General features: G+C 43.4%; 1 protein-coding gene across 1 annotated transcript; it reads left to right on the plus strand.

The window, feature by feature from the left end:
• Window positions 1-14,173: 14,173 nt before the first annotated feature.
• On the plus strand, window positions 14,174-15,474 carry LOC123452518 (MADS-box transcription factor ANR1-like). Its single transcript, XM_045129175.1, has 5 exons — window positions 14,174-14,471; window positions 15,019-15,080; window positions 15,181-15,280; window positions 15,368-15,409; window positions 15,463-15,474. The coding sequence occupies exons 1-5, from the start codon at window positions 14,196-14,198 to the stop codon at window positions 15,472-15,474; spliced, it is 492 nt and encodes a 163-aa protein (XP_044985110.1). The 5' UTR covers window positions 14,174-14,195.
• Window positions 15,475-16,298: the final 824 nt, after the last annotated feature.

The following is a 16,298-nucleotide window of genomic DNA, read 5'->3' on the forward strand; positions in this document are numbered from 1 at the left end:
AGAGCTTGGGCCAGGGCTGGACGAAGCACTAGTTATAGTGATACTTTTAGTCCCGGGTGGTGATACAAACCAGGACTAAAGATCTATCTCTAGTCCCGATTGATATATTATAAACCGGGACTAATGGCCCTCGCATGGGCCCCAGACTGACAAAACCCTGCGACCACCCCTTTAGCCCTGGTTGGTAACACCAACAGGGACTAGAGGTTCCTAATAAACCGGGACATAAAGCATGCCTCAAGAACCGTCACTAGTGGCTCCATTAGTCCTGAATCAAAAGCAAACCGGGACTAATGCTTCCAACCAAAGCCCTATTTTCTACTAGTGTATATACACGAGCTTACCTAGGTGGGGCCCTGGCAGGCGAGGGCCCTGTGCGGCCGCTGCACTCGTGATATGAATGGAGACCAGTGTAAGAGGTATTCCGGTGAGGAGATCTGAGAAGGGTCCATGATGGAATTGAACCAAATGGTTTCTGGGCGCATTTTTAATATGGGTCCGTTTATATCACATTTAGATGTGAGATAATATCTTACACCTAATAATGTTATATATATAAGTACGTTGTCCGCGTCATCTTACTTAATCATTGTTCCTTTTGAACTTACTTTTTGTTTTGTTTGTTTGATTATATTTACAAAACAAACAAAGTAGCACAATTGTATGAAAGAAAACAAACAAAACCCATGAAAGAAACCATATGCTTTTTTGGTTCTTGACGCAATTGTATGCATACATATAGGTAGACTCCACGCCACATGTACACAACGACACACACACTTAGGTCACCATAGTGGCACGTGGAGCACGACAAATGAACACTGAAACACGGGCTATATACACCAATAAATTATGTATTCCCTTCATCCAATTGAAGGGAATAGTTCAACTTGAAAAAAAAACCTTGGGCTTTTAACGGGTCAATGGCTCCTGTGCGACGTTTTTGAGATGAATTGGAAGGAGTGCGACGTCGTTCGTGTGAATTGCCTGAGTGCGACGTTTCTGACCGAGGAAATATCCCACACACGACATGGCCCTTAATCTGAACTGATGCCCTCATTAGCCATATGGAGCTGGACCCACAACTTATCCATGTAAGCACGGCCCCACTTGTCAGTGCATCAGGTCAAACGTATCCCCATGCCTGTGTGAATGAGTATCCCTGTCTGAACATGTGTTGCTCCCTCCTCTTCGTTCCCGGTGGTGAGCCAGCGGCGACGGCGGAGCTTTTGTTCTGGGTGACAGCAGCGAAGGCGCTTTCGTTCTCGGCGACGTCGGCGGCTGTGGTGAGAGCACCCTCTGTTTTCCTCTGTTCTCGAGTTCGAGCTCGAGGAATACACAGAAGTCACCACTCACATGTGCAAACTTGAGACCGATGGCTTATCCTTCTTGGCGATCACCGCCAACGCCGCATACGTCCTCCGGTGGCACCACCGCCTCCCAGAGACCGGCGGCATCCAGGTCGGCCTCCACCTTGATGGCCCAGGTGCTGAAGTTCTCCCCTGTGAGCAAGGGGCACCCATGAGCAAGGGGACCGACGTCGCCATCGCAGTCCCCGATCCACCAGAGTACGGCACGAGCGCCATGGTCGACGACCTCCCGCTCTCAACCTAGCTCTCATGCCTGATACGTCCATTTTGCATCATGCTTTCATGTTGATATTTATCCCTCTATGGACATTTATATTACTTTGTGGCACCATACTTATGCCTTTTCTCTCTTATTTTGCAAGGTTTATTTAAAGAGGGGAAATACCGGTAGGTGGAATTTTGGACTGGAAAAGGAGCAAGTCTGAGTCCTTTATTCTGCGCAACTCCAAATGCCCTGAAAATCAACGTGGAATTTTTTGAGAATATATAAAAAATACTGGACGAAAGAAGTGCCAGAGGGGAGCTGCCAGGGGCCCACAAGCCTGGTAGCCGCCACGTACCCCCTCGGTCGCGGCTATAGGGCTTGTGGGCGCCCTGGTGGCCCACTGGCCCCCCTCTTCTGCTATATGAAGGGTTTCGTCCGGAAAAAAAATCAGGGTGGAGCTTTTTCGTGGATTCTCCGCCGCCACGAGGCGGAACTTGGGCAGAACCAATCTAGAGCTCTGGCAGGACGATCATGCCGGGGAAACTTCCCTCCCGGAGGGGGAAATCATCGCCATCGTCATCACCAACACTCCTCTCATCGGAGGGGAGTCATCTCCATCAACATCTTCATTAGCACCATCTCCTCTCCAAACCCTAGTTCATCTCTTGTAACCAATCTCCGTCTCGCGACTACGATTGGTACTTGTAAGGTTCCTAGTAGTGTTGATTACTCTTTGTAGTTGATGCTAGTTGGATTACTTGGTGGAAGAGTTTATGTTCAGATCATTGATGCTACTCATTACACCTCTGGTCATGATTATGATTATGCTTTGTGAGTAGTTACTTTTCTTCCTGAGGACATGGGATAAGTCATGCTGATAATAGTCATGTGAATTTGGTATTCGTTCGGTATTTTGATATGATGTATGTTGTCTTTTCCTCTAGTGGTGTTATGTGAACGTCGACTACATAACACTTCACCATATTTGGGCCTAGAGGAAGGCATTGGAGAGTAGTAAGTAGATGATGGGTTGCTAGAGTGCAAGAAGCTTAAACCCCAGTCTATGCATTGCTTTGTAAGGGGCTGATTTGGATCCACTAGTTTAATGCTATGGTTAGACGTTGTCTTAATTCTTCTTTCGTAGTTGCGGATGCTTGCGAGAGGGGTTAATCATAATGGGATGCTTGTCCAAGTAAGGGCAGTACCCAAGCGCCGGTCCACCCACCTATCAAACCATCAAAGTAACGAACGCGAATCATATGAACATGATGAAACTAGCATGACAGAAATTCCCATGTGTCCTCGAGAGTGTTTTTCCTCTTATAATACTTTGTTCAGGCTTGTCCCTTGCTACAAAAGGGATTCGTCCACTTTGTTGCATCATTGCTACTACTTGTTACTTGTTACTTTTCACTTGCTACGTTTCACCTCATTACACCATCACTTGTTACCGCTAGTTTCAGTGCTTGCAGTTATTACCTTACTGAAAACTGTTTATCAGAGCCTTCTGCTCCTCGTTGGGTTCGACACTCTTACTTATTGAAAGGACTACGATTGATCCCCTATACTTGTGGCTCATCAATGCCAAATGTCGGGAAAAAAAATGGAACTGCCACGCTCCGGCGATCACCGGAGACAACCAGCAAACGCGAGAGCGACAACGCCCAGGGTTCCCCGGTGCACAAACACCTTGTCGGATCGGAGAAGGAAGAAGAACAGGGACACGGCGAGGTGGTTTTTCCGGCGCTCGAACGCCCTTCCTTGAGCTCAGACTCAACACACACACTCGCCAGCGAGCTACACAACAGAGATTTATACCCGCGAGCACTTCCTTCACACAACATCCTGCTGGACAGAATCTTAGAAGAACTACTGGGAATAATTGTCTAAATAAAATGAGCTCAATATTTGTTTAGAGAGGTTTTATAGGTAGGAGAATGTCCTAGTAAAATTTGTCAATTTATGGAGCAACATAAAACATAGTTGCTTCACAATCCAAAATAATGATCAGAGAAAAAGATTTGATGCTATGTTCACATGGTTGAAAGAGTGATGCTCAAATTTATAGAAGAGGCATTATTTCAGCATTTTGAGATGATGGCAAAGTTTCAACGCATTTGAACACTCCTAGCTAGCGCTTGCATCACAAAGATTCCTTTGGATCAGAAACTTTAAAAATTTGCCAAGAAATATTTACTAGCTAAATTGAGTTGAATTTTGGCATGGGGGAATGATATGGATAGGAGAATGTCCTGGTAAAATTTCAGAATTTATGGAGCAACATAAAACATAGTTGCTTCACAATCCAAAACATAAAAACATAGTTGCTTCCCAACTTTGACCTATGAAAGCACAGCCCGCGGATCGCTGACGTAGCCCTACTACCTGATCCACATCGTTCATTCACGGCGATCCAATGGTCCGGACAGGTGCGGGTTTTGATGGGTTTTTCAAACGTTACGGTTGAGCATAAGTAATTCAAAAAGAATCAAAAAATAGGAAACTTGTGGCAATCATCATTATATTAGACTAACTCTATAGAAAAAACAAGAAATTTGGACTATGGAGTTTTTCATGAAAAAACCTTCACAAACTTGGCTATCACGAACGAGGTTGTACGGTTTTCAAACGTTAGGGTTGAGCATAAGTAATTCAAAAAAAATCAGAAAAATAGGAAACTTGTGGCAATCATCATTATATGTGACTAACTCCATAGGAAAAATAAGAAATCTGGACTATGGAGTTTTTCATGAAGAAACCTTCACAAACTTGGCTATCACGAATGAGGTTGTACGGTTTTCAAACGTTATGTTGAGCATAAGTAATTTAAAAAAATCAAAAAAAAGGAAACTTGTGGCAATCATCATTATATGTCACTAACTCCATAGGAAAAATAAGAAATATGGACTATGGAGTTTTTCATGAAAAAACCTTCACAAACTTGGCTATCACGAACGAGGTTGTACGGTTTTCAAACGTTAGGGTTGAGCATAAGTAATTCAAAAAAAATTAAAAAAATAGGAAACTTGTGGAAATCATCATTATATGTGACTAACTCCATAGGAAAAATAAGAAATCTGGACTATGAAGTTTTTCATGAAAAAACCTTAACAAACTTGGCTATCACAAACGAGGTTGTACGGTTTTTAAACGTTAGGGTTGAGCATAAGTAATTCAAAAAAAATCAAAAAATATGAAACTTGTGGCAATCATCATTATATGTGACTAACTCCATAGGAAAAATAAAAAATCTGGACTATGGAGTTTTTCATGAAAAAACCTTCACAAACTTGGCTATCACCAACGAGGTTGTACGGTTTTCAAACGGTAGGGTTGAGCATAAGTAATTCAAAAAAATAAAAAAAAATAGGAAACTTGTGGCAATCATCATTATATGTGACTAACTCCATAGGAAAAATAAGAAATCTGGACTATGGAGTTTTTCAAGAAAAAACATTAACAAACTTAGCTATCACGAACGAGATTGTATGGTTTTCAAAAGTTAGGGTTGAGCATAAGTAATTCAAAAAAATTAAAAAATAGGAAACTTGTGGTAATCATCATTATATGTGACTAACTCCATAGGAAAAATAAAAAATCTGGACTATGGAGTTTTTCATGAAAAAACCTTCACAAACTTGGCTATCACCAACGAGGTTGTACGGTTTTCAAACGGTAGGGTTGAGCATAAGTAATTCAAAAAAAAAAAAAAAAAACTGTTGCCAATCAATTTAAGTTGTTAGTTTATGACAAAGTAAGAACATGTGTACTGGTTTTCCAATATATATATATTTTAAATTTTTTATGCTCATTTCAAACTTGATCAAACCTAAGTTTGACAAACATTTAAACAAGTTGCAAACATGAAAATGACAAACCAAGTCTGGATCCTTCTTAGTCACTCCAAAATGAAGCTTTTGTGATGTTTTTGAAATTTGAAGTTCAACACCCAAAACCATTTGAGTTACAAATTAGCTCCAAAGGGGGTAAATACCCCATTTCTAAAACAAGTTTTTTTGTCCATCATGTCTAAAACAGCCAAAACAATTTGAGTTGTTAGTATATGACAAAGTAAGAATATGTGCACTCGTTTTCCAATATTTTATTTTTATTTTATTATTTTTTATGCTCATTTCAAACTTGGTCAAGCCAAAGTTTGACAAACATTTAAACAGACCACTCTATTCGCCGTTTCCGTTTTCGTTTACATGTGTAAATTGCTCTTTGTTTACACCTAGAACAAAAATACATGTGTATTTATTTACATCGAAAACATGTATGTATTTAAACTGAAAACTGAAAACAGGGCAACCCCGTTGGAAACAGATTAGGGCGCTCGGGCTGACCGGTCAATCTGACCGAGGGTCAAACTGACCCGTGGGCCAGGGAAGTCAGCGGGCGTCACATGAGTGTCCCATCGGAGCTATTTATACGGTGAGGTGTCGTACCCTAGCTATTTCCATATCTGCGCCGCTCTAGCTCCTCTCGCCCCTCACCGTCGGCGAGCCCCACCAAAACCAGCCCACGCATTCCAACCTCGCCGCCGCACGGATCATGGGGAGGCCAGGATCTTCCAGCTCGCGCGACGGCCATTCCGGTGGCGGAAACAGGAGGCCGAAGCGGCCGGTGCCAGAAACCCCGGAGTCTGAGCGCGAACGGGCAGCGCGGGTTGCTTCTGCTCGGAAGCGCGACGCCCGAAGGTACACCAACTGGGGGCTCGCGCCACCGCGTGCCTTCGCCCGACGCGAGGTGGAGGAGTACGACCGCCCCCGCCAAATGGTGGAAGCGGCGCGCTCCTCTGCCGCAGGCTCCTCTGCCGCCCCTGCCGCGGGCTCCTCCGCCATTGCACCCGCGCTGGTGCCATCTGGCTTTCTGCCGGAGGACTACGTCAACGACGGCGAGCTCGAGGACGTCATGGCCGAGGTGATGGAGCGCAACAAGGAAGAAGCCCAGGAGGTCGCCGCGCGCCTACACGGGGAAGAGGAGCTCGACGACATCCGCCTCCGCCAAGCCATCGAGGCATCCCGCGCCGACCGGGGGTGGGGCGCCTCCGACTCCGACTCCGACTGACCGACGACGGCGCAACATCGGGGCCGCACCGCTGGGGCTCTAGTGAGCGCCCACATTTGGAGATGGTTAGGAGTTAGCCCGTGTAATCGGGGAGGGTTAAGTGGCCCTTGTAATGAACTTATGATATTTTCTGTAATGGATCTATGTATGTTCGAATTCGGTCTCTTTTCTTTTAAATGTTTTTAAATTTGCCCCATTTCTGAATCGGAGCTCGCCGGCGTTGCCGTGCTTCGTCGCCGGAGAAGAAGGAGAGGGAGGATGCGCGCGCAGGATAACTGTTTGACTGTAGTAGCCGCCATGTGGGTCCCGTGCCGACGTGGATAAGTTGTGTGTCCCGTCCGGCTCCACCTAATCCTAATACATATTGTGCTTAAGGGTCATGTCGTGCCTGGGCTATTTGTGCGTACAGAGGTGTCGCAGCAGAGCCATTCTTACCAACGACGTCGCAATCCTTCCAATTCACCTCAAAAACGTCGCACAAGAGCTATTTGCCCGCTTTTAACTCCTTGGCAATCAGGCCCTTCACCTTCCCCACTGATGCCGTCGCGAGCTTGCTTACCTGCGCGCACGCAGGCAAGCTTCGCCGTCGCCGCCCCCTGTTCCTCTGTGGCGGCACCTCGACGCGCGGCAGTTCCATGGCTCCTTGTTGTCGTCCTGCTCGCGTCCCCGGCCCGCCAAGTCTAGTCACTCCGGTGCCGGAGTTGGCCAAGATCCCGACCGCCGCAGCTCTACCGTCGTCCACCAGGGTGACCAGACCATTCATTGTGAGGCGCAGCGGCGTCGCCCACCTGCTAGAGAGGCGACTTGCTGCTCCTCTGCAACTTGTTGCTCGTCCTCTGCAACTTGCTGCAGTAAACTGAATTTTCAGTAACTTTATGCAGCAAGAAACATTATGCAGTAAACTGAATTTTCAGTAACTTGCTGCAGCAAGAAACAATATGCAGTAAACTAAATTTTCAGTATCTTGCTTCTCCTCTGCAACTTGCTGCTCATCCCCTGCTCGTGTTGCCATCGCCGGAGTTCCCCTTCTCGGCTTGCTGCCGTCAGAGGAACACTTCTCATGCTGCTGCCGGTGATAACAAGTACAAAGCTCTTCCTACATTACATGTTCATGCCATGTGAGAACAAGTATACAGGGATCGTGTGCTGCTGGTGACAAAAAAAATTCATTAACTTTAAATTTGGAAAAATTCAGTTAACTGTGACTAGTTTGATGCTGATCCTCTTCGTACAAGTACTACAGAAATGCTAGGGCAAACAAACAACACTTAAACAACACTACTGTTATAACTGAAGTGTGTTGGGTTTAGTCCCACATAGATTGTGGGAGGAGACATAAGACGACTTATAAGGGTGAGGGTGTCCCCTCCTAACAGGCTAGTCTTTTGGGGGGAGAGGGCCCAAGGCCTGTCATAAGTCGGTGTTGCTCTCCGGTTAGGCCTGTTGACGCATGTGGGTCGGAAACGCTAGTGTTAGTGGACCTGGGATTGCGTAACAAGTTATACTCCTAAGTGTGATGATTGTCTACTGTCTTAGATGATTTCAGTGTTGTTGCATGCTCAAACTAGTGTCTTAGATTAGTTTAGTTGTATGTGTGAAATTGTAGCACAAACAAACTATGCTTGCTATGAATAGTTGAGTTTTGATTATGCGTAGCAGAAACAACTACTGTCTTAGATTCGTTGTATGCAAGCTGCTCATGTATAACTATGCTTTGCTGTTGCTCTGAGTCAATGCTCCTTCTTTAGTCACCCCTGATACTGCTAGATATCCACTCCTATTAGTATGCATACATGATAGACCTTTGACCTTGTGACCAGCAAGTTGATATATATAATCAACTAGATCAACTGCTAATTGCAACTATGTTGGATGTTCACCTGCGAACAGTTACAAGAATATGGAATCTAGCCAAAGAACAACTTGCCTTAGGCCAAGAAGTTGATGTTTCAAGTAAGAAGCAGGTAAAAGTGGCAGCAAGAGGAAAGAGCTAGATTTGTCGAGAACAGCTATAGTCCACTACACAGAAGAATAATAATCAGATCTCTTGCAAGATGTTTGGGTGTTCCGTGCTCAATGCTACATGACAGGTTTGAGTTGAAAGAGCTGAAACGCATAACGAACACCGTCAAGCCCTCCTTGAAGCCACAAAACAAGATAGCGAGGTTGAAGTTCTGTATATCGATGATGGATGAGCACTGGATATCAACCCCCTATCATAGTTTAAAATCAATGAACAATATGGTCCACGACTCCACGTAGACGAGAAATGGTATGATATGACCAGGGTTAAGAACAGTTACTATGTACTGCCCAAAGAACCTGAACCTAAGTGCACTGTGTCAAACACTAACAACATTGGAAAGGTCATGTTCTTGACCGCCGTGGCAAAGCCCCGATACAGTGATGAAGGAGAGATGACATTCGATGGAAAGATTGGCACTTGGGCGTTTGTTGTTGAGACAGAGGCACAACAGAGCAGTCAAAACAGAGATAGAGGAACACTTGAGATAAAACCAATGAAAGCAACCAGACGTGTATGCCGAAATTACCTGATCAATAAATTCATCATGTCTATCCAAGAGATGTGGCCTGACAACGACATGGGCAAAACAATATTCATTCAAGAGGATAATGCAAGGCCTCATGTCCTCCCTAACGATGCAGGTTTTCGAGAAGCAGTGGAACAAACAGTTCTGGACATTCAACTATTACAACAACCTCCAAATAGCCCCGAGATCAATGTTATAGACCTATGCTTCCACCGCTCTCTCCAATCCCTAAATGACTGCAGAGCGCCTATGAATATCCGGAAACTGATATATGGTGTAGAGGAGGAGTTTGAGAACTATGACAATCATAAGTTGTTCAAGAGCTTCATCACACTCCAAGCAGTCATCGTTGAAGTCATGAAAGATCAAGGAGGAAATAGCTACAAGATGCCTCATTTGCACAAAGATCACTTATAAAATGCCGAAGACGAAATAATTGGTGTGTATTGCAGTGCCAATCTAATTGCCGACACAATTACCATTCTTGAACAAGGGGAATAGATTAAGGAAAAGAAAAGCAGTAGATAGAGAAATGAAAAGAAATGATATGAAAAGAATGGACCGGAATTCGTGTCAGGTGTCATGTGTGATATGTAAGTCTTGTGTCATGTGTATGTCTTTGTGTTGTGTGTTCATTGAGAAAAGATTTATTTGAATTATTTGGATTTATTTGAAATATCTAAAATTATTTGGATTATTTGAATTAATCTGGATTTATTTGGATTTATATGAATAAATTTGAATTATTTGAATAGTATCTTTATCAACATTGGAGTAGTCATTACAAGATGTACAAGGTCAATACAAGGAGTAAGAAGATGATAAATACTAATGTCTTCATTAGGGTCATTACAAGATGTACAAGGTCATTAAAATCTCATTCTCCTTCTCGTTTTCCTTCTCCTTCTCCTTCTCCTTCTTCTTGAGCTAGTGGCAGTTATTCAAAAGCTTGTTGTATTGTGACTTGTTTGGAACAAATAGGCAAGATAAAAGTGGACCCCTGAACAAAATGAGATAGCAATAAATATCACTGCCAAAATTGTGTAGCAAAAAGAACTAAACTAAACTTCACAAAATTCTGTCCTAAAACTTTGGATATCTGAAAAAGCTCGCGTTATCTAATGTTTTCACCAAAATTCTGTCCTAAAACTTTGGATAGCTGAAAAAGCTCACATCATCCAATGTTTTGAGCAAAATTTTGTCAAATTTCCCTGAGCATCCAACATATATGCAATCTTTCTTCTCTGTCTGGAAAAGCAGGGTGGCATCATCTAATGTTATGCTTTCTTCATATATGCAGCTTTCTGGAGTATGCAGAAAATAGAGAAATATGGTGGTCACTTGTTCTCTTGGCATTCTTGGAAATCTGCTAGTTTTTGGAAGTTTTTCTTGCTGAAAATGTTCGGTGTTCCAATAGCGTACCTGAAAATGTTCAGTTATGACTCCTTTAAATTAAATTCAGTTATGACTCCTGTAAATGATTTAGTTTAGTTTAAATTAAGTTATGATCCATAGAAAACTTCCGGTTCTTGTGTAAATGATCCATACTAATCCCTTTCATTAATTATTAATCCTTTACATTCAGTTTAGTTTAAATGATTCAGTTTACTGAATTAAGTGCCCAATGAATTTTCTCAACAATTCACTCAGATGCAGCAAAGATGAAAATTGAGTAGAGAAAATCAATTAACTTCCGCAGCGCAGTCAAGAATCACTAACTTCAGACTAAACAGTAAAGATGAAAATTTCAGACTTGGCAGTCCAAATTCAAACTTGGCAGGAGATTGATGAGCACGAGGAGGACTTGGCCGACGAGGAGACTGGGATGTTGAGGAGGATCCGCCTGCGTTGGGGTCGACTTCTGCAACCCCCGTCGTTGTCTTCCCCATGCCGCAGCCACCGCGCGCCGTTGTCTTCCCCATGCCGCAGACGCTGCCTTTGTCTTCACCATGCCACTGACATGCCGCAAACCCGCGTCATCCGGATGGACGACATGAGCGGCACCCCCAATTTCCTCCAACGGCCGGCTCTTTCTCGTGATTGCACCCTCGCCGCCACGGGACAACGTCGTTGGCAAATCCAATGCCGCCGACGAGGGCGGCGGGGCATTGTTTAATGATTTTTCTTCTCCGAATCTTCTTACTCGAATGTGCACAGGCTACCTGCCTATGGTGCTCCATAGATGGCGGCGGGTGGTTGTTCCAGCAGCGCCCATGGTGTGGTCGACCTCATCTTGTCATGCATGGCGATATGTATTTCATCCTCGTGTGTATTGATCACAGCGGAAGGCAGATCCCGAGGTGTCTGATTTGATCGCACGCGTAGAACCCTCCACGGCTGGTCAGGACGACTGTTCCCGTCTGAGTTGCCGTCGGCCGGCAGGGGCACTGCCCAGATCCGGTCCGCCGGGATCGAGGGTAGTCCCGCGGTGGTTGGCCCTGCTGTTCTTCATGCTTCAAAACTTCTAGCTGCTTCATGCTGGCCTCCTTGATCTGGATATCGATGGGTTCCAGTCTTCCTTTCGGAGATCTCAACTTTTGGCCCGTGACACCACTGGATTTCTAGATCGGAATTGATCCCGTTGGGCGTAACCCTCATCTTCGACCAGAGATGCTTCATGAGGGTGTGGCACGAAGCTTTGCTATCTTTTCAATGTTACGTGACATGTCTAAGTATAGATTTTCACGGTGTTGACAATGGTGAAGAAAGTCATGACGGCTGCGATCGGAGACTTGTAATGGCAGCCAGGAGTTTTGGTAGCGTTGAAGAATGGCGGCACAGGTTTTATCTTGTGTGTTGGGTGTCGTGGACTTGCAGTGGTGGCTTTGGCATGAGGGGACGGCAACACGGGTGGACATCATTTTGAGGGGTGCTTCTCGACTACTGAGCCACGACTTCGGCGGTGAAAACCCAAGGTCTGGCCTTTCAATGGTTGTACCTGGCAATGATCTTGTGAAGATATTGTTTTTGGGATCTCAGACTCTCTCGAGGGTGAAAACTCAGGATCCTTGATCGGGCGACGATAACGCTTGTGCATTGTTTTCTTTTTGGTGGCATCGCTTTTGGAGAAGCTCTTCTGTTGTCCGGGTGTTGTCTTTGGTTGTGGTTAGAGTGTTTCATTACTGTGGCGGTGGGGTTCGCCGGAGCCCCTGGGGTGAACCAATTCTGCTTCTGTTAATGTGCCGCCTTATTCGAGCCACGTCGGCGTCAATTCGAGCTCCTGCCATCAGCCATTTGAAGGCAGGGGCTCGTGCGCCGCCCCACTCCTTGTCGCTTATCCCCTACGCTCCTCTTGAAGCTCGGTCCTGCATCCGCACCGTCGTTGAACTAGTTTACATCTTCAAATACATCATCTATTAGAGTAGTAGTTTTACAACACGAATTACATTATCTTTTGGAGTTTGGACTTTATTGAAGATGTAGAAGTCATTTTTTGATGATGTAAGCTGTACATCCCCTAATTTTACATCTTTAACTTTGCATCATCTATTAGAGATGCTCTAAAATGGTGTATTCTCATGCACCAGCTGTCCCCAACAAGCCTTAACAACATTCAGTCCCACTGATTTGGTTCATCCGCGTAGTCAATCATGGCTCCATGTCACTCCTAGCCCTCACTCGGCCTCAGGTATTTGCAATAAGTCGATTGAGGCAAATTAAAACTTCAGTCAACTGAGGATTAGCAAAATTAGAAATATAAAGGTGCGGCTGAAAGACACTCTTTGTGAGATGAATGTGTGTACTGCCCCTTTGTCCCATTGTGGATCAAGTTGGTTTTCCTCTGTGAACTGCATTTACAATGACACAACCAGAGGACCTCATGAGCTGATCATGCATGTGCACTAGGATTTTCGAATCCATCATCTGGCTAAAGATATCGTCCACTAGGAATCATCAAATCATACTCTACAAATAAAGTTTCTCAGTACTTGTGACCCTAGCTATATATATCATTTATTTAGGATTATGCTCAGTCAAAAGAACAAGATGCACATTTATCCTAATATGTGCTGTTTCCAGCCATCTCAAATTTCCATTTATGTCTGGACTTCCGTCTTTATCACTTGGTATGTAGTATGTGTGCTAATTGTTTGTTGGCGCAAAAGAATCAAGTGACGTGCGAATGCATCTCGAATTGCATCAAAGCCAATGCACGAAATCTTGAGCTTGCGCTCTATGAAATCGAAACAATATCATGTGTTTGCGAGGGATAAACTATGGCGCCTACAACGTGATCAGGTAAGAAAATCTATGCAAGATCAGCCATTAATGCATATTTCTCTTCTGATTACATTGCCAACATTTTATTCTTTGTTCGACGTTTGATGGAAGTAATTATTATCAATCCTTAATTAGGGACTTAAATAAAAAAAAATGCCTTATGTTTTGAAATAGATGGAGCACCTCCATATATAACCTGTGAATTCTTTTAGGAATCAGTACTGCTGACGATAAAGTGGTGCTACTTGTGTATTGGGAGGAATCGAATCAAAACCGAATTTGCTCGGATATTTGTGTGGATCGAGACTCAAACTATGCAAAAAATAAAAAAATGATACAAAGTCGATGCTTTCCGGATTCCAAAACCTCGGACGTACACACAAAACTATTGTTGCAGGGATTCCCTGTCCCTTCACATGCTCCAGGGATTGCAGCAAGTTTCACGATTTATATTAAGGAAATGATGGGATCAAGATCATCGATCAGCATGCACTTTGCCTCCTTTGCTCACTACAGAAATAAAATAGTTAATCGGCAAGTTGCATGTTTGGATGAGCACTTAACCTTCATTCGGTTCATTCATATATAGGGGCCTGCAGATACATTGCTCACACACACACACACACACATCTATTGGATCACTGAAGTGAAGATACATTGCTCACACACACACAAATCCATTGGACCACTGAAGTGGAGATAGTGTGAATGTTGGTGGGAGAAATAAAAAGAGCATATACATAGTAATAAAGTAATTAAGGAGATCGAAGAGCTAGCATGGCTAGGGGCAAGATTGTGATTAGGAGGATTGAGAAGATGAGCAGCAGGCAGGTCACCTTCTCCAAGCGGCGGCGTGGCCTGCTGAAAAAGGCACATGAGCTGGCCATCCTCTGCGATGTCCAGGTTGGCGTCATCGTCTTCTCCTCCACCGGTCGCCTCTACGAGTATGCCAGCTCCACCACCACCACCACCATGGGCATGCCTTCAATCATCCATAAGTACCAATCTGCACGGGAGCACCAGCAGCTGTTGAATCCAGTGTCACAAATCATGGTATATACGATAACCTTGATAACTACCCCAAAGTTCCAAAATACGCTGTTTTCAAGGTGCAACTTTGACCGTTATCTTTTCATACAAAGAAGTTGGTAAAATTATGGAACTGTACAATAGTTGTCATGACAAATGTAATGTTATTATGTTCATTTGAACCACCTCGATTTAATTTGTATACTGAATGTGAAATTAGATTATGCTCATCTGAACGGCCTCAATATATTTTTATATTTGATAGTGAAATTAGAGAAGCTTAATTATTACTTATGCGTATCAGTGTCGTCCAGTTTAGAGCAAAAATTGTACAAATTATTTATATGCATATACTTTACTTGTCTTGCTGGTATTTACTATATGATAATACTTTAGCATACACCGTGTGCAAAGAAAAATCGCTATGCCTATTTGGTAAATACTCATACACCATAGTACCACTTCATAATCATTATTCTATTTGTTTGGACAAAAGTTGGGACATAAATTCGCGACGGCTTGCTGTAACTCAAAGTATCTGGTAATAGAGAAATTCTCATTTTTTTGCTAGTTTTGGGAAGGTGAAGTACGGAAATTACAGCAGGAAATGCAGATACTTCAAGATCATCAGCGGTAAAAGTTCTTAAGTCAATTGCGGTACTACTTGTATAGTTTACATCAGCTTGATTAAAGATGGAAAAGCATTCAAGTCATCTCATCGTTTGACTTTCAGGAAGCTAATGGGCGAGAGATTATCAAACCTAGGAGTCAACGACTTGTGTTTATTGGAAAATCAACTTGAGAACAGCTTACGCTGTATTAGAGAGAAGAAGGTAAGCGGCTCTCTGGGCCTGTTCTTACTTTTATTTATCATCATCTCCGCGAATGATGCTAATTCTGTGCCTCCTGATACATTTCAGGAACAAAGTTTTGCCAACCATACTGTACAACTCAATGAAAAGGTTCGTCAATTTTTATATAGTTGGCGTTTGCAACTTTACTTGGTTGCGCGCAGATGAGCGCGTGAAATTTACATTAATATAAGTTAAAACATTACATCCAGAACATGGCAACTCAATAATGTGAACTTGTAGGGCTATATATTCCATCAAGAGAATTTTCAACTCTCCGAGGAAATAAAGCTTATGCATGCGCAAAACTTGGAATTAAAGAACAAGGTAACTGAGTGACTTGATTCTGTATTCAAAATTTCTTGGGCCGGATGAGATTAACCATGCTCCTTAATGTTAGTTTCAGCTATATGCATTGAATGGCTCTACAAAGGGTGCAACATGTTATCCTCCAAGCCAGAGTATATATGAAAAGTATTAAGGTGCATTACTGCCAATTGTATATGTCAAGTACTTTTAACATGGCAGCCTCTTCTGGTAGTTGAGTTAACAGAGTCAGCTGTGAGTTGGATGTGCGTGCGTGCGCGCGCGCGTGTGTGTGTTTGTTTGTGTGTGTGTGTTAATAAAAGCTAGCTTGTTAATAATGCTTTCACTCATAAAGAATCTGAAGTATTTTTCAACTGCTAACTAGATGGAAAAAGAAAAATGCTTTAATTTAGCTTGAGAAAAAAAAGAAAGTAGCAGGGAGAATCAGTGGCTCCAGCTTTGTCCATTAGAGTACATACAGCAAACCATTAGAGTAGATGCAAATCATGATTAAGGACTACTTACTATAGATCAAGTGGTGCCATGACTCAGAGCACCAAATCTGGAAGGAAATCGTCTTTTCTCTAATTTAATCATCCATGACTGGCTCTAATCGAGATAGGAATGCCATCACAGTTTTTGCATCGTGCTCTGTGGCCACTCTACTTGATCACAAACATTAAAATCGTCCTTG

The sequence above is a fragment of the Hordeum vulgare genome, chromosome 5H, assembly GCF_904849725.1.
Source record: "Hordeum vulgare subsp. vulgare chromosome 5H, MorexV3_pseudomolecules_assembly, whole genome shotgun sequence".
Classification (NCBI taxonomy): Eukaryota; Viridiplantae; Streptophyta; class Magnoliopsida; order Poales; family Poaceae; genus Hordeum; species Hordeum vulgare.

What these genes read in the sequence shown, in the direction of transcription:
- LOC123452518 (XM_045129175.1), top strand. Translation starts at nt 14,196, where the DNA reads ATGGCTAGGGGCAAGATTGTGATTAGGAGGATTGAGAAGATGAGCAGC. An exon ending in ATCCAGTGTCACAAATCATG is followed by an intron (nt 14,472 to 15,018) that starts GTATATACGATA and finishes TTTTTTTGCTAG; the next exon opens with TTTTGGGAAGGTGAAGTACG. An exon ending in ATACTTCAAGATCATCAGCG is followed by an intron (nt 15,081 to 15,180) that starts GTAAAAGTTCTT and finishes TTTGACTTTCAG; the next exon opens with GAAGCTAATGGGCGAGAGAT.